This window comes from Bufo bufo, chromosome 9, assembly GCF_905171765.1.
Source record: "Bufo bufo chromosome 9, aBufBuf1.1, whole genome shotgun sequence".
In the NCBI taxonomy this organism is placed as follows: Eukaryota; Metazoa; Chordata; class Amphibia; order Anura; family Bufonidae; genus Bufo; species Bufo bufo.
Window position 1 is genome coordinate 148898001 of NC_053397.1, and position 27478 is coordinate 148925478.

A 27478-nucleotide genomic window follows, 5' to 3' on the forward strand; every position below is an offset into this window, starting at 1 on the left:
GGACGTGCGCCAAACAGCTCTCCGCCTGGGGCCCAGCCGCCACTACATTTACCCAGTGTGCAGTTAGGGAGATATAGCGTCCCTGGCCGTGCTTACTGGTCCACGTATCTGTGGTTAGGTGGACCTTGCCACAGATGGCGTTGCGCAGTGCACACTTGATTTTATCGGACACTTGGTTGTGCAGGGAAGGCACGGCTCTCTTGGAGAAGTAGTGGCGGCTGGGAACAACATACTGTGGGACAGCAAGCGACATGAGCTGTTTGAAGCCGTCTGTGTCCACCAGCCTAAATGACAGCATTTCATAGGCCAGTAGTTTAGAAATGCTGGCATTCAGGGCCAGGGATCGAGGGTGGCTAGGTGGGAATTTACGCTTTCTCTCAAATGTTTGTGAGATGGAGAGCTGAACGCTGCCGTGTGACATGGTTGGGATGCTTGGTGACGCAGGTGGTGGTGTTGGTGGTACATCCCATGTTTGCTGGGCGGCAGGTGCCAACGTTCCTCCAGAGGCGGAGGAAGAGGCCGAGGCAGCAGCAGAAGAGGCAGAGGCGGCGGCAGCAGCAGAAGAGGTAGCAGGGGGAGCCTGAGTGACTTCCTTGTTTTTAAAGGTGTTTACTCCACTGCAGTTCATGCTTTGCATGCAGGTGCCTGGTCATGCAGGTTGTGCTAAGGTTCAGAACGTTAATGCCTCGCTTCAGGCTCTGATGGCACAGCGTGCAAACCACCCGGGTCTTGTCGTCAGCACATTGTTTGAAGAAGTGCCATGCCAGGGAACTCCTTGAAGCTGCCTTTGGGGTGCTCGGTCCCAGATGGCGGCGGTCAGTAGCAGGCGGAGTCTCTTGGCGGCGGGTGTTCTGATTTTGCCCACTGCTCCCTCTTTTGCTACGCTGTTGGCTTGGTCTCACCACTGCCTCTTCCTCCGAACTCTGAAAGTCAGTGGCACGACCTTCATTCCATGTGGGGTCTAGGACCTCATCGTCCCCTGCATCGTCTTCCACCCAGTCTTGATCCCTGACCTCCTGTTCAGTCTGCACACTGCAGAAAGACACAGCAGTTGGCACCTGTGTTTCGTCATCATCAGAGACGTGCTGAGGTGGTATTCCCATGTCCTCATCATCAGGAAACATAAGTGGTTGTGCGTTAGTGCATTCTATCTCTTCCACCCCTGGGGAAGGGCTAGGTGGATGCCCTTGGGAAACCCTGGCAGCAGAGTCTTCAAACAGCATAAGAGACTGCTGCATAACTTGAGGCTCAGACAGTTTCCCTGATATGCATGGGGGTGATGTGACAGACTGATGGGCTTGGTTTTCATGCGCCATCTGTGCACTTTCTGCAGAAGACTGGGTGGGAGATAATGTGAACGTGCTGGATCCACTGTCGGCCACCCAATTGACTAATGCCTGTACCTGCTTAGGCCTTACCATCCTTAGAACGGCATTGGGCCCCACCAAATATGGCTGTAAATTCTGCTGGCTACTGGGACCTGAGGTAGTTGGTTCACTAGGACGTGTGGCTGTGGCAGAACGGCCACGTCCTCTCCCAGCACCAGAGGGTCCACTAACACCACCACGACCAGGTCCACGTCTGCGTCCCTTATTAGATGTTTTCCTCATTGTTCCCGTTCTCCACAATTTTGAGAATGGCAAATTTGGGAATAGTTTTTCAACCCAGAACAAAAAGTGTGCTTTTACGGTCACTACAAATAACTTGACCAGCTAAAACAGTACAGATTTGGTTGAATAGAAATGTGAGGCCTGTTTTTTTTTGCGCTGTGTGACAGGTATAGGTTTAATCACAGAATTAGACTTGTATCTGCACGGTAGCGTGTGTGTTAGGTTTTTCTGAATGACACTATCAGCACCTTCAATGTAAGATATCCTTTTTGGGATAGATTTCAAGTAGGCCTCATATAGCAGAAACTAGTTATTTTGAGAATGGCAAATTTGGGAATAGTTTTTCAACCCAGAACAAAAAGTGTGCTTTTACGGTCACTACAAATAACTTGACCAGCTAAAACAGTACAAATTTGGTTGAATAGAAATGTCAGGTCTATTTTTTAGGCGCTGGGTGACAGGCTCAACTTGCCCCTGATGTAGTATATGGCCAAAAAATAACCACACTATTGATGGTTAAATGCACTTCGGTGACACAGGCTCAGCCTGCAGCTGATGTAGGATATAGCAAAAAATAACCACACTATTGATGGTTAAATACACTTGGTGATAGCTTGTGCTGGCGCACCACAAGCCACAAAATGGCCGCCGATCACCACAGAAAAAAGTGATCTAAAAATGCTCTGGGCAGCCTCAAAAAAGTGAGCAAGTCGATATTAGCACTTCAATGATCCACAGCTGCAGATCGATCACAGAATGAAGTCTTTTGGAGGAGTTAATCTGCCTAATCTCGCCCTAACGTCGCAGCAGCAACCTCTCCCAATGCTTGAATCAGCAGAGTGACGTGCAGCGCTACGTGACCCAAGCTTATATAGAGGCTGGGTCACATGCTGCACTGGCCAATCACAGCCATGCCAATAGTAGGCAAGGCTGTGATGGCCTCTTGGGGCAAGTAGTATGACGCTTGTTGATTGGCTGCTTTGCAGCCTTTCAAAAAGCACCAAGAAAGCGCCGAACACCGAACCCGAACTTTTACGAAAATGTTCGCGTCCGTGTCACGGACACCCCAAAATTCGGTACGAACCCGAACTATACAGTTCGGGTTCGCTCATCCCTACTTTTAACTTAACCAGTCATGGAACTATACATGCTTCTAAAAACTCATTTAGCTGAATAGCGTAATTCTAGAGATCCCCTCCTGTTCCCTACTAAGGCCTTATTCACACAGCAGATTTCCATCAGTGACTGGCAGCCAAAACCAGGAGTGGTCCCTACATGGATAAGGTATAATTGAAAGATTTAGCCCTGTTCTGTGATTTTGACCTGCACCTGGTGTTGGCTAAAAATTACTGAAGTGTGAATTAGGCCTAAATCACAGGCGAAACCTGAGCTGCCATAAAAGATTGCACGGCTGTGCTGAGCCCCCTGGAAGTTAGTATTGGAAATAAAAAGGCATCAGATAATGTTACAATGATGACTAGTGATGGGGTTTGGATTAAGGGGTCTAAATATCTTCTTACGCCTCTTTCACACGAGCGTGTCCGGATTAGGTCCGGATGCGTCCCGGTGCATTGCGGCAAACCCGCGCAAGTAGGTACGCAATTGCAGTCAGTTTTGACTGCGATTGCGTTCCGTTGTTCAGTTTTTATCATGCGGGTGCAATGCGTTTTGCACGCGCGTGATAAAAAACTGAATGTGGTACCCAGTGACGTCATCAAAGGTCCTTTTCCTCACAGATGAAGACAGAAGAGATGCCAACTGCGCGAACAAGTGGATTAAGGGAAGTTAAAATATTTGGAATTTTTTTTAACCCCTCCAGCCCTATTTTACTATGCATTCTGTATTCAGAATGCTATTATTTTCCCTTATAACCATGTTATAAGGAAAATTAATAATGATCGGGTCCCCAGCCCGATAGTCACCTAGCAACCATGCGTGAAAATCGCACCGCATCCGCACTTGCTTGCGGATGCTTGCGATTCTCACGCAACCCCATTCTTTTCTATGGGGCCTGCGTTACGTGAAAAACACACAAAGAGGAGCATGCTGCGATTTTTTACGCAACACACAAGTGATGCGTGAAAATCACCGCTTATGTGTACAGCCCCATAAAAATAAATGGGTCCGGATTCAGTGCGGGTGCAATGCGTTCAACTCACGCATTGCACCCGCGCGGAAATCTCGCCCGTGTGAAAGGGGCCTTTCTGTCTGTCAGACTCTTTGACGTATCATTTCTAAGTGCTAGTTTATCAGTTGGGGGGGGGGGGTCCTTTCTGCAGCAGCTCTCTCCCTGTCACAGCTTTCAGAGACAGATCGTTCTGCATCACCGATTTTGCATCCTCTCTAGAAGAAGCTTCACAATCTGTAATTTGAGAGAGCCTAGAGCAGGGGTGCACAACCTGCGGCCCGGGGGCCACATGCGGCCCTTAATACTATTCTGTGCGGCCCCCAACCATCTGGTAACAGACATGTATGCCTATGTCTTGTGGATGCTCACATGTATTTTTCATGTATTTCTCCCATTAGATGGGAGTCCTGGAAGTGTAACTAGACATTATTGCTATATAATGTGTGTTCAATATGCCATAAGTACAATATTTCAGTTGTTAATGCACCTTTAAATTTTAATTTCGGCCCTCGTCATTGGTTCAGTCTGGCAATGTGGCCCCCAACCAGGAAACGTTGTGCACACCTGGCCTAGAGCTTCCACACAGTGAGGAAAAAGCTCACGCTTCCCCTTCATCTGTGCATGCTTTCCTGTGAGCCTCCTTACACAGTACATACAGAAGAACAAATAAGGCATTTTCTATTGGCTGTAAACACTATGTCGCAGGAGAATCCAGTGGGTGTCAAACTCGAGGGGGTGTCATTGGGCAGCTTTTGTGACTAAGCTATGGTGCACCAAATTGCATGGCCCCTCCCATAGAGCACATAAAACCTCAGTAGCATAAAAATAAAAGAAAGCTTTTCCCTGGATTAGAGGACCAGACTCTCACAGTAAATGTTTATTTTCTGACAGATTCTGACAGTGATATATCAGAATTGAGTCTATTACATATTTATGGTAATTGCCTCAGGGCTAGCATCAACAAGGAGGGAGGGGGTATGCTATGTGGATTTTGTTTTGGACCTCAAAAAGAGGCAAAAAGAACAACGGGAGGTGTAATTATATATATATATATATATATATATATATATATATATACACACACACACACACACACACACACACATACATACATACATACATACAATGACTCCAACCAATCAACAGTGCAATGCTACATGTACTGTACTGCCTTCTATCTGTGCCAAGATTAGCTGTTCATTTGGATGTCAGAGGAGAATGGCTCCATTTTCTTTCTGGTACATTGTATGCTAGAATTTTAATATATATTATATATAAAATATAGTTAAAAAGCACATCCAGTATCTCACAAAAGTGAGTACACCCCTCACATTTTTGTAAATATTTTGTTATATCTTTTCATGGGAACACTGAAGATATGACACTTTGATACAATGTAAAATAGTCAGTATACAGCTTGTATAACAGTGTAAATTTGGTGTGCCCTTAAAATAACTCAACACATATCCATTGATGTCTAAACTGCTGGCAACAAAAGAGAGTACACCCCTAAGTGAAAATGGTCAAATTGTGCCCAAAGTGTCAATATTTTGTGTGGCAACCATTATTTTCCAGCACTACCTTAACTTTCTTGTGCATGGAGTTAGCTAGAGCTTCACAGGTTGCAACTGGAGCCGGTGGATGTTAGAGACTTAGCGCTCCTCCACCTTCCCTTTGAGGATGCCCCACAGATGCTCAATAGGGTTTAGGTCTGGAGACATGCTTGGCCAGTCCAGTACCTTTACCATCAGTTTCTTTAGCAAGGCAGTGGTCATCTAGGAGGTGTGTTTAGAGCAGTTATCATGTTGGAATACTGCCCTGTGGCCTAGTTTTCAAAGGGAGGGGTTAATGATCTGCTTCAGTGTGTAACAGTACATGTTGGCATACATGGTTCCCTCAATGAACTGTAGCTCCCCACAACTGGCAGTACTCATGCAGCAAACTATGACACTCTCTCCACCATGCTTGACTGTAGACAAGACACACTTGTCTTTCTACTCCTCACCTGGCTGCCGCGGCCCGCCACACGTGCTTGACATCATCTGAACCAAATAAGTTTCTTGGTCTCATCTGACCACAGGACATGGTTGTCTTCAGCAAACTGTTTGCAGTCTTTCATGTGGATCATCTTTAGAGGCTTCCTTTGATGCAGTGTGCGGAGTATGGTCTGAGCACTAACAATCTGACCCCCTCACCCCTTTAAAGTCTTCAGCAATGCTGGCAGCATTCATACGTCTATTTTGAAAAGACAACCTCTGTATAGGACGCTGAGCACGTACACTCAAATTCTTTGGTCGACCATGGCGAGGCTGTTCTGAGTGGAACCTGTCCTGATAAACCGCTGCATGGTCTCGGCCACAGTGCTGCAGGTCAGTTTCACGGTGTTGGCAATCTTCTTATAGCCTAGGCTATCTTTACATAGAGTAACAACTCTTTTTTCAGATCCTCAGAGTTCTTTGCCATGAGGTGCCATGTTGAATTTCCAGGGACCAGTGAGAGAACGTGAGAGCAATAACATATTTAACACACCTGCTCCCCATTCACATCTGAGACCTTGTAACACTAATGAGTCACATGACACCAGGGAGGGAAAATAGCTAATTGGGCACAATTTGGCCATTTTCACTTAGGGGTGTACTCACTTTTGTTGCCAGCGGTTTAGACGTTAATGGCCATGTGTTATTTTGAGGGCACACCACATTTACACTGTTATACAAGCCGTATATTGACTACTTTACATTATATCTAAAGTGTCATATCTTCAGTGTTGTCCCATAAAAAGACATAATAAAATATTGATAAAAATGTGAGTGATGGACTCACATTTGTGATATCCTGTATCCTTTACAACATAGGGAACATCATGGGATGTCGGAATTTCATTTTGGACTGGACTGATCCTTTAGGTGCCTAAATGCAGCATTACACATAATCTGATATTAACAGTAACGCTGTACCTTCTGCAGTTGCTCATTCAGATTATCACCAGCTGTGATTTTAACCTTTAGTTCTGCCTCATACTCTTCACCCTCAAACCGCCTCCTCTTTGAGCTCTGGCTGTCCAAATCTTCAGACTTAGAACGCTTCCGGCGGCAAAGTTCACCTGTTCAGACAGAAATATAATGAATACATACAACATACAGACATCATGTGACCCCTTTCACTCAGCAACAAGGTTATGTTACATAGTGCTTGGGATGTGACATGCAGAGGTGTTAGCCTCAAATTATTCAGAACCCAGTCTGGGTGAAAATTCATTTCAGAAAGGCTCTTCTCCACTTCCTTGGTCAGTATATGTTATTTTTTTTCCTTTCTTTGTTAAAAGGGCTCCCCTGGCAAGAAGAGACTAAGCGCCGGCCCCAAAAGGCTGGATTACAAAAACAGCCAAGTGTGGTTGGTGTGCCACAGTTTCCGTGGCTCACTGTAGCGAATTGGAGTTACACAATCATCATAGCAGAACAGGCCATCTCATTTATCATACATATTGCGCTATATAACAAATTCATCTATCAATTCCTTGCTTGTACACAGAAGCCATAAACTCTGCATTTATATAGAAATGTGAGATTAAATGAGAAATTCTGTAACCAACGCAATTTTTAAAAAGTAAACACTACAGAATTAAAGTACAAAAAACAGGCTAACCAATCTGTAGTGTTACTGCCATTTTAGTTTATTTGTAATGTATAGTGCAGGGACAGGGATGTTAAACATTTTCATAATATAATGTTCGAAGATATAGAAACAGTCGGCACTGCATAATGCGGTTTTAGTATCCAGCATCATTCACATCATGCGGTACTTGCGGTGGTGCCATCACGGCTGAGGATGGGGAAAACCCTCAGCCATGCGATGCCACGAGATGTTAGTGGCTGCTCGGCCAGGACAACAGAATAAGGGAGCAGGTCACCTCCTAACACATCCCTAATCTGACCCTGACTCCTAGCTGCATGAGCCGACCTTGATGGTAGGAGGGCTCATGCTCAGGAACCTCGGATCCCTACTCACCCTCCGCCAATCCCTGAACTAGGAGCTGGGTAGACCACTTGTTCCTCCTGGATGCGGAGAAACAGGAGTCTAAACTGGCCGGGCTGCAAAGGGAACAGAAACAGACATATGGCAATGGCAGGTAAGTGCAACTAGTACCACACCTACCTGCCACAGACACAGAGCCTGGAACCCAAGTATAAGTGCTGCTGTCCACAACAACACAAGAGACAGAGCACACACCACACAGGAACCCAGGAAACCATACGCTGCAATAAATAAGCATAACACAAACACATCTTCATAACATAGTGTATCACAATTTATGACCACAAGGGTGGCCCTCACTGGCAGATGGAATAAGGGACCAGGAGGGTGCCTCCAGCTTACAAACAAGGCTGGAGTACCCCTCAGACATCAGGTCTCAACTGAGGCTTTATAGCCCATGTAGCCCCACCCACACAGACACACCCAGTGTTCACACACACAGAAGGGAATTAACCCTTCTCACACCAGGGAAGGGAGAACAGCCACATACAGGGGAAGTGAACAAACCCTTATCACTCTGCAGCTGTTACCGCAGGCAACGACATGCGTGGCAACCGCGTCCTGGGAGTCAGCCAGAAGGCCGAGACACCGCCACCACATGTACAGAAAACACCACGTTACCTCGGGCAGCCACAAGTGAAGGGAAACCATCCCAGTGCACACATCCAAACTTTGTGCACACCAGATATATAAAAAGGCACACCTACAAACGCAGGTTGCCAGGTGTAACCGCATGCAGCTTGCAGCAAGCTGCAAAGCACAAACATGTTGCCAGCGGCAACCACACGTGAGGCAACAATCCAGCCGCCCTCACCATGTGATTGACCAAAACCAAACCGCAGGCAACAGCATGCGGATCAGGAGTCACGACCATAACCATGGTCGTGACAGGTGCTCAACTAAATAAAGTATTGAGTCCAATCATTTTAAAAAAAGAGAGCAAGAAAATAGCGGCACTCACCAAATACTTTTCCACTCCTAGCTTCATTCCGGGTAAAATCACAGCAGATGCGGGTCACTGCACAGAAACACAAGGCAACAGCCATTTTGCACTAAACAGTGCTTTGTCAAGCCTCCCGTGACGTGGTAGGGGGATGTAGTAAATACCTCACTCACTCCACCATGTCACAGACAGACAGGTGAGACAATCACATCTCCATAAGTCTAATACATATTAATTCAATAGTAAAAACAACACGATCATATAAAGACAGCCAGGTTATCAATGATAAGAAGTGAGGTATTTACTACGCCCCCCTACCACGTCACGGGAGGCTTGACAAAGCACTGTTTAGTGCAAAACGGCTGTTGCCTTGTGTTTCTGTGCAGTGACCCGCATCTGCTGTGATTTTACCCGGAATAAAGCTACGAGTGGAAAAGTAATTTGGTGAGTGCCGCTATTTTCTTGCTCTCTTTTTTGAAATTTTCATAATATACTTTATTAGGGAAAGGTGTTTCTTGGTTCTAGAAAACACTGGGGTAGTGACAAGAGGCGGCTGGACGCCTCTATATGTTACACACAGACAGAGCGAAAACTCTACTTAAATATGCATCTAAGGTCTCTTTCACACTACCGTATGGCCATTTCAGTGTTTTGCGGTCTGTTTTTCACGGATCCGTTGTTCCGTTTTTTGTTTCAGATGTGTTTCCATTTTTCCATATGGCATATACAGTATACAGTAATTACATAGAAAAAAAATTGGGCTGCGCATAAAATTTTCAATAGATGGTTCCGCAAAAACGGAACGGATACGGAAGACATACGGATGCATTTCCGTATGTGTTCCGTTTTTTTTGCGGACCCATTGACTTGAATGGAGCCAGGGAACGTGATTTGTGGACAATAATAGGACATGTTCTATCTTTCAACGGAACGGAAAAACGGAAATGGAATTCATACGGAGTACATTCCGCTTTTTTTCCGGAACCATTGAAATGAATGGTTCCGTATACGGAACGCAAAAAAACGCCCGCAAAACGAAAAAAAAAAAAAAAAGGTAGTGTGAAAGAGGCCTAACACAGGAAGATTCACATCAAAATCAATAGCATAAATTGGCCCCCATGCCTTGACCTGGCTTAAGAGGAAGAAGATCCAGAGTAAAATTGCCATTAATTCAGCATCTCAGTCCATAATTCTGAAAGTGTTATCTGGACAACACTGCTGCAATGCTTTAAGTCTCAAATTTCTGAAATGGTCAAGAAATATTAGAGGACAGGAATCCTGAAAACGTTGTCCAGCCCCATGAAATTCCTTACCAACAGCTTACAATATTAGGAGTAATACATACCTTACCAATCCCCTCGTCCGTGCTTCCAGGTCCACCACCTACATCTGTTCACTCAGCTCCAGTGAGGATGTGCCAACACGATGTGAGACCATTGCATCCAAACCAGGCCGATCAGTGGCAGCACTCGTCACAAGTTGAGTTGCTGGAGACTGGTAAACAGACTGGCAGGAGACCAGGATGCTTTGGAATGGGCGTAGCAAGGGTCTGGTAAGGTGGGTATTACTTATTTTATTAGTTTATGGCATTGTAAGATGTTGGTAAAAATTTCTCAGGCCTGGACAACTCGCTTCTAAGGATCCTTTAGAGAAAAGCGGAGCAAAAATATGTCAGTATTGGACTTTTTGGACTTTCTAGTATTCGAGTTACTAGTTGTCCAACAGGATCTTCACCTGAGGCAGTGATAAGGTTTTTAGCATATACAACTAATTCAATTTAAAAACCATCCTTGTTTTCTAGATCTCTTTTACAGTAATGATCTTTTCTTACTTTTCTCCGCTTGTGGTTCTTCTTTATTCTCTGGCTCTTTCTGTTCATTTTTAGTTCTTTCCTCTGTCTCTTCAATAACTTCTTTCACATCATCTGCAGTAAGAAGAGGCGACTTAAAATGTTACTTAACCCAACGATTATTGTGCATTGTGATTGTTACTCGCTTTTTAACATTCATACAGAGAAGGCTCGTTTTGTGTAGTCCAGTATAAGCACATGCCTTCTTACACTGCCACTGCTCCGTCAGCTGTTTGCTGTTGTGAATAATGTAGCAGACACCACTATTCAGTAAAAGCAAACCAAAGACCCAGACAAAATCTATTAAAAACATTAAGATCGGACAACACAAATGGTTTTTCCATTCTAAAAAATAGAAGTTATAATGTAATAGGTTGCTATGGTATTGATTGGTACCTGTGAACAAGGCAGACAAAGCAGAGCTGGAGAGGGTTCAGAGGAGGGCAACTAAAGTAATAACTGGAATGGGTGGACTACAGTACCCAGAAGGATTATCAAAATTGGGGTTATTCAGTTTAGGAAAAAAGATGACTGAGGGGAGATCTTATAACTATGTATAAATCAGGGGTCTCTCTCATCATCTATTTATCCCCAGGACTGTGACGAGGGGACATCCTCTGCATCTGGAGGAAAGAAGGTTTGTACACAAACATAGAAGAGGATTCTTTACGGTAAGAGCAGTGAGACTATGGAACTCTCTGTCTGAGGAGGTGGTGATGGTGAGTACAATAAAGGAGTTCAAGAGGGGCCTGGATGTATTTCTGGAGTGTAATAATATTACAGGTTAAAGTTATTAGATTTCTGGAGAAGGGTCGTTAATCCAGGAAGTCATGAGGAAAATTGGCTTCTACGTTACAGAGTTTTTTTTCCTTCCTCTGGCTGAACTGGATGGACAGATGTCTTTTTTCGGCCTTATATACTATGTTACAAGGCTTCCTATAGTAATTTACTATCCTAGAATTAAAAGGCTCGGGTACAGCACCAACAAAATGATAAAAATGTTAGATATTTGAAAAAACATGTGTCTGTATTCTGCTTATGGCATTAAAGTTAAGCGCTGATCCAATAGTAAATTAAAGGGTTTTCTCACTTCAGCAAATGGCATTTATCATCATGTATTAAGACAGCAAAGGAGGCAATATGGACAATCACAGCACCTTAGGAAGTGCCTTGTATTACTTGTCTACATGATAATGCCGTTTACTGAAGTGGGACAACCCCTTTAAGGTTAAAATTCAGAAAGTCACCTTGATCAGTTAACACGTTTCCTTTCAGTGGCGTGCTCTCACCACAGGGTTCTTCTTCATCTGAAAGCACTAAAAACGCTTCACTTGGCAGAGTCTCATTTGTATCGTTCTTAGTTGGAGAAACTGCAATGTTTTCACTTTTTTCTTCTTCTTTATTAGGAACAGTTGCAACATCTGCTTTTTCCTCTGAAACACACTGAAGTTCATCTTCCACTGGTGCAAGCTTTTCAAGAATGGGAATAATCTCATCAGTTTCCATCTCATCAGTATTTTCTAAAACAGAGCCAGTCTCTATTTCTGACAGAGATTTATCAATTGGAGCTTCTGCAGGTAAAGAAATATTTTGCTCTAGATTTTTCAAGTTATGGTCAACCTCCATGCTGCTTGATATAGCCTCATCCCCAATATCTTGTTGCTCTCCCTCGGTCTCTGAAGTTTCCTTATTAGCCTGTGAAGGGGATCCATTATCAGACACACTGATATCTGGTAAAACATTAGTATCAAGCGACTCATTTACAGGCTCGGTTCTCTCCTGCTCTTCAGTATGGTTTTCAGTTTCCGCTACATTCTGTATTTCACTGTGTAGGTCCTCATTGCTGGCTTCAATTTCCTGCTCCTCAGATAGATCATCTTTTTCTCCAACATCAACAGAATCTACAGGCTCTGGATCAACAGGTTCTTTAATAATATTACCGTCTTCCATTTCACTATCTGCATTAGCAGTAGGATCCTCTGAAATAACATCCATATCTTCATTTTCCAATTCTTGGACATTAGAATCCTCCACAGGATTTTCATCTTCCAACTTACTTTCCTCCTCTAAAATGCTGCAACTTTCCACCTCATTGGGAATGTTTGACTGGGTTTGTTTCTGTGAAAATTCAGGCTCACAAGCAAGATCCTCCAGAAACAGTCCACTTGAATCACTTTGTTCTACGCTTCCATGAGGAACCACTTCATCATCTTTAGTTGGGCAGGCTTGAACAGCAGCCTCAGTAGGCTCAATTTTACTACTATCGTCTTGACATACAGTACTTTCATTAAGTTCAAGATCAAGTGTCATCCTTAAGTCACTGGTTTGGTCAACATGTTTAAAACCTTCTTCTAGGTCACACAGTTTCACAACTGGAACCTCGTGAGGATCATTGTTCATATCTAGAATGCCATTTAGATTCTGTGTGTCCTCCATGGGTTCTTTATCATTGTTTGTATAATTCATATCTAAATCACCATTTTCATGGATTCCATTAACCAGCTTTATCTCTGTAGGTTTAAGCAGGTCCTCTTTAGCTTTCTGTACAGCTTCTAACTGTTGGCGGTCACTTGCTTTCATTGTTTTGCGAGCTTTAAAGACTTTCTTCTGTGGTTCTTTTGCGGTTTCCATCTCAAACCTTTAAAACAAGAATTAGACCGTTTACATTACATAGCCCGCAAAAAAACAAAAACACTTTACAAAGGCAAACATTGTCCACACACACACACACACAAGTCCCACTGTCCAATAAGTATAGTCATACATTTTCAAGTGGAATAGCAGAGGAATGGCATAACAGGGAAAGGATGATCCAGCATTACATGGGGAATACAAGTATTTACTATGTCAGGAAAGCAGAGAGGTTCTCTTTCAATGCAATCTGCAGGCAGCATGTTATAGTGGAAAAGATTCAGTAATTTATAATTTTATATCTCTGAATTTAAGACTGCCCCGTACAGCTATCACTGACAGCCATCTCTGTATACACACTTATACAGAGAATGCTATCAATCATTGATAACACCTCCCACGTGTACAACTGAAGTCAGAAAGATCAGACGTATAAATATATAAATTACAAGATTTACAGGCTCTTTTCCCAAAAAGCTATATATCAATCTGCTCAGCTCCTCCTGTTCTAATATGCTGCTTGCAGATTGTACTGCATTTTGTGGTAGGGGGTTCTCCAATTAAATCTGCTGCACCAGTGCAAACATTCAGTGACAATGCATACAGCTTTATCAAGAATGTAAAAAAATATATATATTAATAATAATAATAATAATAATAATAATAATAAACAGTCTTTCTAGAAACAATATTACATTACAGAAATGTTACTATTACCAACTACTAAAGTGTGACCCCTGTGAAACAGTGAGGGGTTGTGTCTGGCAAGGCAGGTATTTTCCTCCCAGCATGTGCGGCTGGGCTGGTTTCCAGCCAGGTGAGGTCAAATACTGGACCGGAGTTTGAGTGTTGGAGTTTTGGCAGCAACTGGCTGTCCTTAAATAGGCAGCTGGGCTCAGCAGAGATGTCTCTGTTTTGGGATCTGAGGCTTTGTGCCATGCTGGAGGGCTGAGAGCTGCATTCTTTGGAAACAGGCCCCCTAAAGCCTGCTGTGGACTACTGGAGGCAGAACTGCCAGCAAGGTGACTTGTGTTATATGAACTTTCCATTGTGTGTGAATTAACACCAAGACTACAAAGTTACATGCCGTTTTGTGCAATTGCCTTAAGTGTGAATAAACACGTTTGAATTAAGAACTTGTATTTTGCCTCTGTACTGCGCCCGCTTACCCCATCTACCAGAGCGAAACCCCACACCCCAATGAAGCATGCTTTGCCAACCATAAGGGTACGTTCACTCTGAGGTTTGCATAAATCCATGCACATTCTCATGCTCCTATAAAAACTTAGCTCTAAATGGAAAACCAGTATTTTTGTACAAGTAAGGACCCTTTTTACCCAGGCCGAGGATAGGGACAAATTATCTCTAACAACCATTCATGCAAACACTCGTTTTCAAACATTTGCATATTTGATGCAGCACCAAAAATCTGCCAGCAGCACATTGCACTGTGTGAACACGTGGTCTACTGCCAATAATATGCAAAGTGAATGGGGGGCGTAATCATTTGCTATGTACTCTCTGAAAAGCACTAAACAAGCACTGATCGCCTTGCATATTGTTATGACCCAGCATCAGCCAGAGTAAGACCCTTAGACTCTCTTGCAACAGGTTCAGTGCTATAGGATTGAAGGATGGTTGAGGTTGTACCAACATTTACTTAGGGTACAAAGGTGGAACCATGCAGCCACTGCCCAGTACATTTGACACTTGTTATGTAGTTTATTTCTTAGAATACCTTCACCTACTTTACATGGTTATATAGCTACCAATATTACAACCGATAACCACATGGCTTCATGGAAAACCGGTCATGACAACCAACATGACTGAAAAAGAAAGGAGGACAGCACACCAAATTTGCTTGATAAAGGCTCTCCAGAAAAAAACGTTGCATCTGTAATAAATTTCCAACAGGACGTGCTGTGTCCATCTATCTTTTTTCTACTGATGCGGATCAATTAACCAACATGACTGGTGATACTGAACTGCACAGTCTTGTACAGATGTAGGGTCTAAAGCTGGTCATACACAACTCTTGTCGGACGAACCTGCCAAGAACGGCCAATACACTAATGTGTCAGGGGAGACAAGGATTGGGCAAAATGATTATTTTTGTCTGATCCTTTTCGTGCTGCACGAGAATCCGCATGAAAAAAAAAAAAAAAAAAAAAAAAAAAAACTTAATTAGCATAATGTGCGGATACTTTTTACGGTACATATTAACCCTTTCACAACTGCCATCCATTTATATACGTGCTGTCTATGCCTCGAGCACATATAAACTATTGCAACATGACTAATCTGGAGTGCTATACACGTACAGCACCAGAATAAAGCTCCTGTATGAGCCAGTAAAGTCCCCGAGTGTCACTGATAGCCAGGGACCCCGAGGAGAAGTTTATTATTGCTTCTGCCTTCTCCATGAACAGAACACAGCGCTATTCAGTGAGTAGAGGAAGCTGCTATGCCACTTAATATATTGGATCTGGCAATCATGTGATCTCTGGGCGCTCAGGCATAGGAGAGCTGCAGGGTCTTAGCAGATCCTGATCAGATCTGACTGTGTGCAATGCCCCTACAGGCAACTGTTTTCCACTGTAACTGGGGCATCCAAAGGATCCAGTTACAGGGGAAGTGTCTTTTAAATAACCTGTTGGGTGGACATATTATGAACCAAAAATATATTTGAAAAAGTAAACTAAATAATACACAAATAAATAAAAAAATGCCCACATCAACCGAAGCCATCACCAGTCACCACATGCAAACAAAATTATACATAAAACGATAGAGATAAATAAAAAAAATAAGAAATATATAAAAATACACTTTTTAAAAAAAGATTTTTAATTTCCCCCAAATTTAACTTAAAAAAAGGAAAACAAAAATACTCTAAAAATAATAAAAAAACTTGTCAGTTGCCAATAAAATAAGGGTCATTAAACAACCCCATGCGCTAAATCACAAAAAAAAGGTTACATCTTGAATATGGGATTCAGTTTTGTGCTCCAAATTTTTTAAACAGATATGATAGAGCTGGAGAGAGTTCAAAGCAGGGCTAGACTAGATTGTTAAATGGGATTATTTAATGAGGGGCTGGAAAAAAATGTCATGTTCAACTTGGAAAAAAAAGACACCTTAGGCAGGTTTCACAGCTGCATTGTGAACCCTGGTAATCTGATCCGGTCACTGTATCTGGCACACACACCGGCTTTTGGCAGCATTTTTTGGTGCATGGTGGTATATGGATACAGCTGAACGTGGCCTTAGAGGAGATCTCATTTACATCTAGAAATCTATGTGTGCTTAATATGAAGAAATTGAAAATGGTTTATTCTCTCAAGGCCTTTAAGAAAACAATTATTACGGGTAGAGGAAAGTCGGGCAAGTCAAACTATTGAATGCCCTACCCCAAGAGGCAATAGAAGCAGATACGACTTTATAATAACAAATGTCATGGTGGGTTATAAACACATCTAGCAATGAAGGATGCAGAATTGATCGAGAAAGATGGACCATTGGCAGAAAATAAGCCAACCATCAGGTGGTGTACATTCAAGCAAAAGTGTCTAGCCAGAGCCACTGTGATAAATTTGGTGCATCTGTAGACTGTCATCTAAGTATGCTGTATAAATTTTAGACAGGGTGAATAAAATGTGCGGACAACGTTCAGTATGTTGTCCGCATCGGTGTTTCCACAAAAATATGAAGCTTGTACTACTATTATCCGCAACCCCATTCAAGTCAATGGATCCGCAAATTGCGGATGACATACGGAATGGTTAACATATGTCCTATGTTTTTTGCGGATCCATTTTCGTATTATTTAAGGCCTTAATTCATTTTTTTTTTTACTTTCTTTTTTTGCAGACCATAAAAAAACGGAAGACATACGGAACAAACGTAAGTCATTCGGCCACAAAACGCGGACACACGGTTCCGTTATTTGCGGACCTCAAAACGGAAAGGATTACACATGGTCGTGTGAATGTACCCTGAAAGATTTTCTGTATGATTCTGATACAAACAATTGCAAGTTAACAGATGCTCCCTGCCAATCCAGGATCCACAGAAACATTCCAAGGATTTTTAAACTAGAAGCCCAATTTCATATCGCATACAGGTGATCTACTCTTCTATAGGTCTTTATTTAAATCAAAAGGTGGATAGTGTAGAGGTAGAAATGGGATGGGGACAATATTCCCTAATATCAGGAGAGGAAAATCTTCACTCATTAGGGCGGTGCTCTAATCCTGCTTTTGGGCCAAACAGATATCTGGTCGAGGTGAAAGAGGCCTAAGCGGTTATGACTATTCCGATCTAGTTCACAACTATTAGCACATTTCCTAAAAAAAAATAAAAAATACATCCATTCAATTCTGCCTATTATCCTGCAAAGTTGATCCAGAGAAAGGCAAGTCACTCTCACAAGGTAGAAGCCAATTTTCCTCATGTTAGGGAATAAAATTTCTAACTGACTCAAATCTGGACATCAGAATAAATCACCTGCAGAAACCAAATAGTTAGAACCTGCTGAAAGTGGAGACGTTATTTTCCCACAACATAAACAACTGAAGACCATGTATAGTTTACAAACAGCCTAAAAAGCAAAAGGCTTGCAAATTCCTCCAGAACTACCCATGTCAATGGTTAGATTCGCCATATGAACGTGTGTGCCAGTTAGCATAAGAAAACTAAAATTTGGAGTATGACGTTTAAATGTGTAGGAGGGGTCACCATAATTAAGTACTTGTGGGGCTTGGCATTTTAAATGCTTGAGAACCAGGTCCTTCACACACAGTCTCGGGCCTAACGCTCAACAGTCAAGAAAAAAAGAATAGCTAAGATTTTCATAAATCTGTTTTTAGGAGAATTTTCTGAGAGGGAAATTTCTTGAGTCTAAAAGCCCATCCTACAACTTTTTATCGTTAAATGATGTGTATTTGTTCGGAGTCCTGCAATAAAACAATTTCTGGGCTGTCCCCTAACTTGTCCAGCCATTTGCTCTAACTTGTGGTAATATGGGAAAAGTGTTGTAACTAACCCTTAAGAGTGGTTTATTCTGCGCTCGAGTTTTTAAAAACTAGCAGGAAGGGCCTGTCGTAATCCAACAGAAAACAGTAACATGCATACAAGTTAGTACTGCATATGGCTCACTACAAGCACTGTGTACTCCCACATGTATAAGTGTACCTTTAAGGCCTTATTATTTGCAATGAATAAAACCCGTAGACAGGAGACTGCACAATTCCTTCAACATTTCCGTTCCCTGAAGAAAAAAAAAAAAAGCACAGGATTAAAATGTGGCTTCAAAAGTATATAAAAAAGCATACCAGAAAGGGAGCCCCCTGCAGCCATGGTGCCGTCAAAGATCAGCTCTCCCGGCAAATAACCACACCAGCCCTGTCTGATGTCAATTGAATGAGTGTACAATTTGCATAGAAGCGACCATTGGTGTTCATGCCTCTCATTATGCAGGCCAATCAGGAGAAGCAGGAGCAGCTGACTGCACAGAGAAGGAGGGGATGGAGAAGTCTGCCTAGTAACAGCAAGACTGGGAAAAATATCTCATGTCCTGAGATCCGACCAGATTGTGGCATAACCTAGTAAATCAGATACAATAAATGCTGCACATTTTGATGTGGTTTAATAGCCTTTATCCACATACACATAAAAGGGGCTTCACAGGAAAATGCCTTTAAAGGGGTTGTCCGAGTTATGAAAAAATTAATATATATATATATATATATCTATATCTATATATCTCTCTATCTGTAAATCTGAGATGGGCAGCAATATATAACTGAGCTAAGCAAGTTTTAGGGTACTTTCACACTTGCGTTAGAGGATTCCGGCAGGCAGTTCTGTTGCCGGAACTGCCTGCTGGATCCGGAAATCCGTATATGCAAATAGATAGCATTTGTTTCCGGATGCAGATCAGTCTGACAAATGCATTGAAATACAAGATCCGTCTCTCCGGTGTCATCCGGAAAAACGGATCCGGTAATTATTTTTTTCGCATTTTTAAAGGTCTGCGCATGTGCAGACCGGGAAACCGGATCCTTTTTCCAGAACACTTGGTACCGGATCCGGCATTAATACATTTCAATGGCAAGTGTTCCCGAATTTTGTCCAGGGAAAATACCGCAGCATGCTGCGGTATTTTCTCTGGCTAAATACCGTAAGAGAGACTGAACTGAAGACATTCTGATGCATACTGAACGGAAAGCTTTTCATTCAGAATGCATTAGGATAAAACTGAAGCGTTTTTTTCCGGTATTGAGCCCCTGTGACGGAACTCAATACCAGAAAACTTTAACGATAGTGTGAAAGTACCCTTAGGTAAAAAATATATTTCCTAATTTCCCTGGTTGTCTTCTGGCCCTTTGTTTACCTGCAATAACAATATCTGCGCCTCCCCCTGCTCTGCAGAGGGAGTGAATATAAGTGCTGCCCTGAGTGACATGTCTGCCTGCTGGGATACTCAGCAGCATGTTGTATGTGTAGGACTGCTGATACACACAAGATCTTCTCCCTACCTGTTCTTGTGCAGAACTCCTCTGGTCTGTCAGCTCCTGTGCCCAGTATTTTTCTCCTCACTGCCTGCAGCTACTCAGTAAATCCTTCAGCTCGGAGTCTGTGCTCCTGAAGGGGTTAATCTTTCCTGAAGTATCCAGTGGGAGGGAAACACAGGGAAGAGAGCAGCAGCAGCAGAACAGAAGGGCGTTGCAAGCACAGTGATGTCTCAGGTACAGACACATATCTGATCTCTGAGGCTTGTGTACGTAACATCATCAGAGCAGGGAGAGAAGATGATATCACAGGTCATGTGACCCTCAGTGAAATCTGAGAAAGGAGCAACTACAGATGCAGTAAGTGCATGGTAAAGCTGCTACATTTGATTAGTTAGAAACATACAAATAACAAAAAAATAACTCAGACAATCCCTTTAAGTAATTATCCTTTATTGTACATAATTCAATGTCAGACAATGTTGTTTGTGTGTCTATGGGCACACAGACATCCACAGATCCCTAAGCCGACTACTGTATGCCCATTAGACACTCAGACGTTGCCAGGACACTATAAAGCACTGCACGCCTCCCACCAAGAAGAAGCATCTGGTGAAAAGTTCTAGTTGTAATAATGAGGAGCAGTAAAGCAATGCTCCTGCACCAAATGAATACTGGAGCCTAGGAGATGGTGCCTGGCATGACCAGTGTGATCAAGAGATATCTGTGGTACTGAGCCTTCTACTTGAAATTGATACCTGCTTCCCTCCACTCTGTTCCGGCTCTGTGGCTCCCAGGCTATCTTCACCTGACTTTCGGTCTCATTCTGTTAACTTCCACAAGGACAGGGTCACATGTGCTGCTTAGGGACATGTCACAGCTGAGGCCCGTCTTTGCAGGAGCTGACAGACATGAACTGAAGTCCAGTGAAGACTGCCTGGGAGCAACTGAACTAGAACAAAGCAGAGGAGAGCAGGTAAGTACAGATGTCTTCACTGGTACTGCTGGGTGATGGCCGGAGAATTCAGAACTGATCTCCTATCCTCTCAACATAATTTTACAATGATGACAAGACAGACACCAGTGAAGACAGGAAAATCGTAATATGCATAATAACAAAAAGATGTTAGTTCTGCCAAAGATCTTAGTTTCAAACTCTTAGGGTCAGTTTTATCATTAGCTCAAGTCAAAATAATGGAGTGAAAAAGTCTAAAATGTTTGCGCATTCGCTAAAACTGCGCATAAAAATAAAACTTTGGCTCTGCGCTATGCTTGCCAGTTTTCTGAAAGTGGGCGTGTTTTCTTATGTAAATTAATCTCGACAGATTTACTATTGCGACAATTTAAAAAGTCACAAAAATTGCACAATTTCACTCCAGTAAGATCCATGCTTATCGTATGCGACTTTTTAATAGAACATGCAATGTAAAGGTAAGGCTACTTTCACACCAGCGTTTTTGCTGGATCCGTCATGGATCAGCAAAAACGCTTCCGTCATGATAATACAACTGTCTGCATCCGTTATGAACAGATCCGGTTGTATTATCTTTAAAATAGCCAAGATGGATCCGTCGTGAACACCATTGAAAGTCAAAGGGGACGGATCAGTTTTCTATTGTGTCCGAGAAAACTGATCTGTCCCCATTGACTTACATTGTGTGTCACGACGGATCCGGCTTGGCTATTACTCCACACCTCATCGCGAACAGATTAAGCCGACTAAGGGCTCTTTTTCACACGAGCGTGTGCACTCTGGAAATTACGCTGCGTGTGCAAGGGTGATCCTCCGTTCTTGACACTGCTCGTCTTGCAGAAAGGCACAACACTATACTGAATTCTAATGCTATGTGGCTCTGCTTGACCTTACTTCTACAGGATCACACTGACAAAGCTGTCACTATAAGAGCAGCGTCCAGAACGGAGGATCACACTCACACACAACAGCGTAATTTCCAGATTGCACACACTCGTCTGAGCGAGCCATAATAGGTGGTATAAACAGACTACACAGTCTAAAGCTGCACCAAATTTACATGCAACAGCCACTGTGATAAATTTCTTTCAGCCAGAACCTAAAAAAAATATTTCTGTGCAGTAGATTGTACCGTGTACACAGGGATCTGCTGCCCGGGATCACTGTAGCCATCACCCATACATGTAAATGCAGCCTTTATCTCCACTGACGACCAGATAGCTACCGTTCACTCCTGATAACTGCCTGAGACATTGGTCCGTGTAAAAAGACCTTAAATCCTATGCTGGATTTACACAGCCCAATTATCAGGAACAAACCTTCTTACGAAGCAAAACGCTTGTTCATCAGGTGAAATGATCTTTCATGAAGATCAATCATTGCTTCTGGGCAGCAGATCAGGCTGCGGAAACTGCACTCTGCTGCCCAGAAACTATGAATTTGTATGAGGATGGGTGATGGCGAGCAGGTAGTTATTGGGAAGGAACACTTCATGTCTTGATAAGTGTCTGCTTGCTTGGGGCGTGTAAATGTGCTTTTAGACAGCATTAGTAAATCTGCCCCACGGAGTGCGGTCTGACACTAAGAGGTCATTAAATTCTACTCAAATCCATAACAAAGCAAATTAAAGAATAACTGCACTGTGATAATTGTGACGCGTCAGAAGTTTTAATAGGTGGCGATCCAGGTGCCAAGACCACCACAATCACTGAAAGGGTCATACAAGCTTTGATGAGCGCTGTGCCCCTTCATCTATGATAGACTCCTTGTCAGCTGAAAACTGGCTCATAGAAGTCTATGGGGGCGATTTATCAAGATTTGTGCAAAGGAAAACTGGCTTAGTTGTTCATAGCAACCAGATTCCACTCTTCATTTTTGAAAGGAGCTCTGAAAAAATTGAAGAGGACCTTTCACCTGGATATGCTTAATCGAATTATTATCTTACCTTATAGTGCGGCCCCCACTGATGTCTTGGCACTTTTTTTTTCTAAAGAACCCCCCGTTCGTCCGCTGTGGTCCCTGTATCTTTTAGCGCCCTATATGCTAATGAGGCGACTAAGGTTATCGCAGCTCCTTCTCCCGCGAGAACTTGAGCTCCTTCTCCCTGGATAAGAGCGGGGCGCTCTGATTGGATGCGCTTGCAGCCAGGGAGAAGATAACCGCGCCCAGGAGAAGTACAACTCCACGCCTAGTATAACCGAGTCACCTCATTAGCATATGGGGCGCCAAAAGATACAGGGACCACAGTGGACGAACTGCTTTAGAAAAAAGTGCCAAGACATCAGTGGGGGCTGCACTATAAAGGTAGGAAAATAATTAGATTAAGGATATCCAGGTGAAAGGTCCTCTTTAAAGGTTGAGTCTGATCGCTTGCTATGGGGAACGAAGTCAGTTTTCTTTTCTTTTGATAAATCTTGCCATATGAGTCAGAAGAGATGAACAGAGGGGCACAGCATTTGGCTGAAAATGAGTGCCTCTTCCTTTCAAAAATAGGTAAGGGTCCAGGTCCTCACTACGACATGTTAAATTTTATGAATGTGTAGTTACTTTTTGAAAAACTTTTCTGCTGCATAGTGAGGTCATTACAGCGGGCAGCGGCTGACTCGCTATTAGGACGTGCTGTCCCTACTAAGAACAAGTCTCCATGCAGAGGAAAAAACAAATGTGGCCGAAAACAGAGGGGAAACCATGGTGAATCTGAAATTATACTAAAGGGGTTTTCGGGACTCTAATATTGATGGCCTATCCTTACTTCATTGTGAGAAGCGCTGCAATAACCGACTCCATCCTTTCTACAACGTACGGAGCTGTGTAGTTCCAGCACTGGACTGACTATGACTGCTGATCGGCAGAGTGATGGAGGGTGTTGATCAGATATTGATTGAATTTCCTTAGGATCATCAATATTAAAATCCCAGAAAAACAAAATGTCAAGATTTAAACAAAGAGTTTGTTGTCTTTTGAACCTAGAAAACCTGTTCACACAGGGATCATTGCTTAATGTCTGGAAATAAAGGAACTGGACCACTTTCACAGCTGCCCTAAGGAAAATAAGCCTTGGTGCAACTCTGTTCATGGCTCTACATTAAACCACACTACTGACCCTTCCCATTTTGTTTTTATTTATTGTTTTTTAATATGAAAGGTGCCAAATAGGTGCTCTACATGGTCCTACTTAATGAGCTGGCTCAGCACGACGTCAACTCGACGTCAGGCATTTTCATTGTCTTGATGCCATGTGCACTTGAGTAAGATGCACCTAATTTATTTAGAGGAAGATGCGGAGGGCACCATAAACTAACGTACAGCCCCTGGTGAATGATATAGTACATCAGGTGGGCTATGATAGCATTTGCCCCTCCCTCCAAACCTCACCCCTTTTTAGCCAATTTTGAAAATTGTTGAGAATTCTCAAATTCTGATGCAAAATTTGTGTTTGCCATATTTTGACTTAAACACCACAGCAGAGCTGCAAATAAATTTATAAATACCTCTGGATGTGTTTTCGGACGGCCCCTGAATGTGGGCTCAAGGGGGCTGCTACTGAACCTGCTCACTTATTTTCAGTTGTCTAATAGATGCATTAAGTTAATGGGATCTGTCCTGGTGACAAACTCCTTTTAAACAGCATAAACAATGTGGAAACCTTTGGAATCGAAAGGTAAACGGCTGGCCATAGATTGTCAGCAGAATTTGCCATCGTTCTGGGCCCCCTATCTGCCCGGACATCGATTATCTGGGGTAGCAAGGATCTGCTTCTGTCAGGGACTGTCTTCCAGCCCCCCCCCCCCCCCCCCCCACCCCATACTGTTACAAACAGAGCCAAGCATGCATATTAAAAGGAAAAGCTGGGGGAAGATAGACACAGACATTAGATAGTGATTGTTTTGGCGACAGCCATCATCCTCATCTAGCCAATAATTACGCTTGTTTATAATTTGGCTGTTCTCAGATCAGACAAAAATCTAGGGCCCACCTAAGGCACAGGCTGGGTTTACACCAGCGCTTTGATTTCCCTTGCTCGGTTATAGGAAGATGACAAACAATGGAAGCGCCAGAGTTTTTAAATGACAAGTAACAAATGTTGCTGGACAGCCAAAACTCATTTTAATGGGGTCAGATTTCCGTTAGAAAACTCAGCATCTTGTACTTTTTGGAATGACCTATCTGAGCCTCTGAAACCAATGTGAACATAGACTTACTTGAGCCTTCCAAAGAACCTTGCAAATGTTGTCATACGTGCACATACAGTGAATACCATCCTTTCTGGTTCATGAAATGGAAAGATCACTTGCCCCACGCACAGCTCAATTCTCAAATAGATTTACAAAATGTGGGCATGCACTACGGTCCCCATGATGTGCTCTTAGGGACCAAATTATTGCACAGTTCGGCACATTTACTAATCCGACCAATACTGACAGGTGTCAAAAAAGTCATTGGGGGATTAAAGGGGTATTCCCATCACAGACAATGTGGGGAACATCGCAAGGATATGCTCCCATTGTCTGATAGGTGCCGCCCACATTCAAGCGTTCTCCCCATACAAGTGAATGGGAGCGCACCGCGCTTGTGCGGCCACTGCTCCCTTTCATTTCTATAGGGCTGACGGAAATAGCCGAGCCAGCTCTATTTTTGGCGGCCCCGTAGAAATGAATGGAGGACGGCTGTGCGTGCACAGTGCACCCTCCATCACTTTCCCCCCTCCGTTCTTGGTGTAGGTGCGGGTCCCAGAGGTGAGACCGCACCTAGCAGACAATGGGGGCATATCCTAGCGATATGCGGCCATTGTCTGTGATGGGAATAACCCTTTAATAATTACGAAATTCAACATGAATGTTATTCTTTTTACTTTATTATTACTAAAAATAATTTAAAGTTGGTATATGCCTTTAATGGAATTGTAATGAGCCCTAATTAGATTGCACGGTCGCTTTACAAAAAAAATTTAAAAAAAATAAAAGCATAACAGACTCGCTAAATGTTACAAAAACAAGAAAATAAATAAAAAATTAAGAGACTAATGCAACATAGTATAGAGTTAATCCACGGCACTCCAAAAGATTTGTGCAAAATACATTTTCACATTTAATTCTTAGTTTGCAGAATATCATTTGTGTACATCCAGAGCAATTCATTTATACATCATAAGTATTAAGCCATATCGGACAAACATTCCCGGACGTTTCGGTCATTGCGACCTTCTTCAGCAGGGTCTTATGGCAGAGTAGAGAGGCAGGCGCTGGATGAGCACATCCAGCGCCTGCCTCTCTACTCTGCCATAAGACCCCGCTGAAGAAGGTCGTCCGATATGGCTTAATACTTATGATGTATAAATGAATTGCTCTGGATGAGCACAAATGATATTCTGCAAACTAAGAATTAAATGTGAAAATGTATTTTGCACAAATCTTTTGGAGTGCAGAGGATTAACTCTATATGGTCTAAACCACTCTCACAGGCACCCACACCGGATCCCAGGTGTGCAGAGTACATATTTATTTAATAATGCAACATAGTGACACCAAAAACTGAAAAGGAAACAATACAGAATATAAACACTAGAGTGTGCTGCAACAGCAACAGACAATAACTAAAAGACATTAGGAGTAAACAAATGGAAAGTTATTATAGTGGCTGCTGAAAATATCACTAACACTATACTTAAATCACTACATTAGAAAATGCTGAGCCCAAGACATCTTTAGGAAGCAGGATCTTTCATAAATATAAAAATGCACATACAGATACACGTCAAACCAAAGGTCTAAAACCATCTGATGCCAAATACATTTTAACAGGCTTTACAAATTCATGCACATTTACCTACCTACAGACAGTGTCATTAAGTCCCCTGTGGGTGGCGCTTTGGCACAATTACTTCAAAAAGCTTGCCACTCCCCCAAATACACCCCCCACCTTCAGTCTCTGGACACCAAACTTGCAGTTTAAGTGGAATTCATTTTAGCAGTATAATCATAAAGAAGTGTTCTAACAGAACTGCACAATAAAATACTAAAATAAACTGCCTTACCTGGCAAAACAATGCCCGCGAAGCAATCTTCCCCTCTTTGGACACACCGCCAGGTGTACCCCAACATGTATTTGCTATTACACACACTAGACATTAATATAGAAAAAATAAATAAAACATACATCAAGGCACAAATACAATCATGTTCTATCCACACTAGCATGTAAAAACTACCTGCATAAAGTGCAAAATCAATGACAAAAGGAAAAATGAAGGCAAAGTAAAAGCTGTGGGAGACAGGCTGATCGTGTAGTTACTATGGTCTGGCCTCTTTGTGCTGCTTTTCTGTGCCTGCCAACTAAGAGTACTGCAGCAAATGTGTGCAGCGAGGGCCCTCCCACACCACACACAGCAGCACCAGCAGACTAAACTAATCGCTCACAGAAAAAGACAAACAGGACATGATCAAGGCAGGAGTAAGCACTGTTCCTTATGTGCTAGCCAATGAAAACCTGAAGCTTGGGAAACATGACCTGTGGGAATATGCTGCTCAAAAGACTCAAATCAGAGACCCATTCCACAACTTCCCTGAATAGTAGAAATCCTCAACTTTGTTAAATCTTGATTTTCTGAGGATTGCGACCACAGCAGAAAAGAAGTTTCATGTTTTAAGGAAGAATACTGAAGCACAAAGGAAAGAAAAATCATTTGCTTTAATGTGCAACTTGTAGAAGGCCTCCTTGATAGGAAACAACATGAAGAGAAAACATTCAGGGTGCCGCCATCAGGAGTGAATTCAGAAATAGAGAAATCCGATCTG

General features: G+C 42.8%; 1 protein-coding gene across 3 annotated transcripts in view; it reads right to left on the reverse strand.

The window, feature by feature from the left end:
- LOC120979081 (activating transcription factor 7-interacting protein 1-like) overlaps window positions 1-27051 on the reverse strand; it is a 53448-nt gene extending 26397 nt beyond the window's left edge. For all 3 annotated transcript variants that reach the window (XM_040407628.1, XM_040407629.1, XM_040407627.1), the window contains exons 1-5: window positions 26893-27051; window positions 26719-26804; window positions 11813-13203; window positions 10548-10640; window positions 6696-6841 (exon numbers count right to left, since the gene is read on the reverse strand). In XM_040407628.1, coding sequence (XP_040263562.1) covers window positions 6696-6841; window positions 10548-10640; window positions 11813-13196 — 1623 coding nt within the window. In that variant the 5' untranslated portion in view covers window positions 13197-13203; window positions 26719-26804; window positions 26893-27051. The remainder of the gene's footprint in view (window positions 1-6695; window positions 6842-10547; window positions 10641-11812; window positions 13204-26718; window positions 26805-26892) is intronic.
- Window positions 27052-27478: the final 427 nt, after the last annotated feature.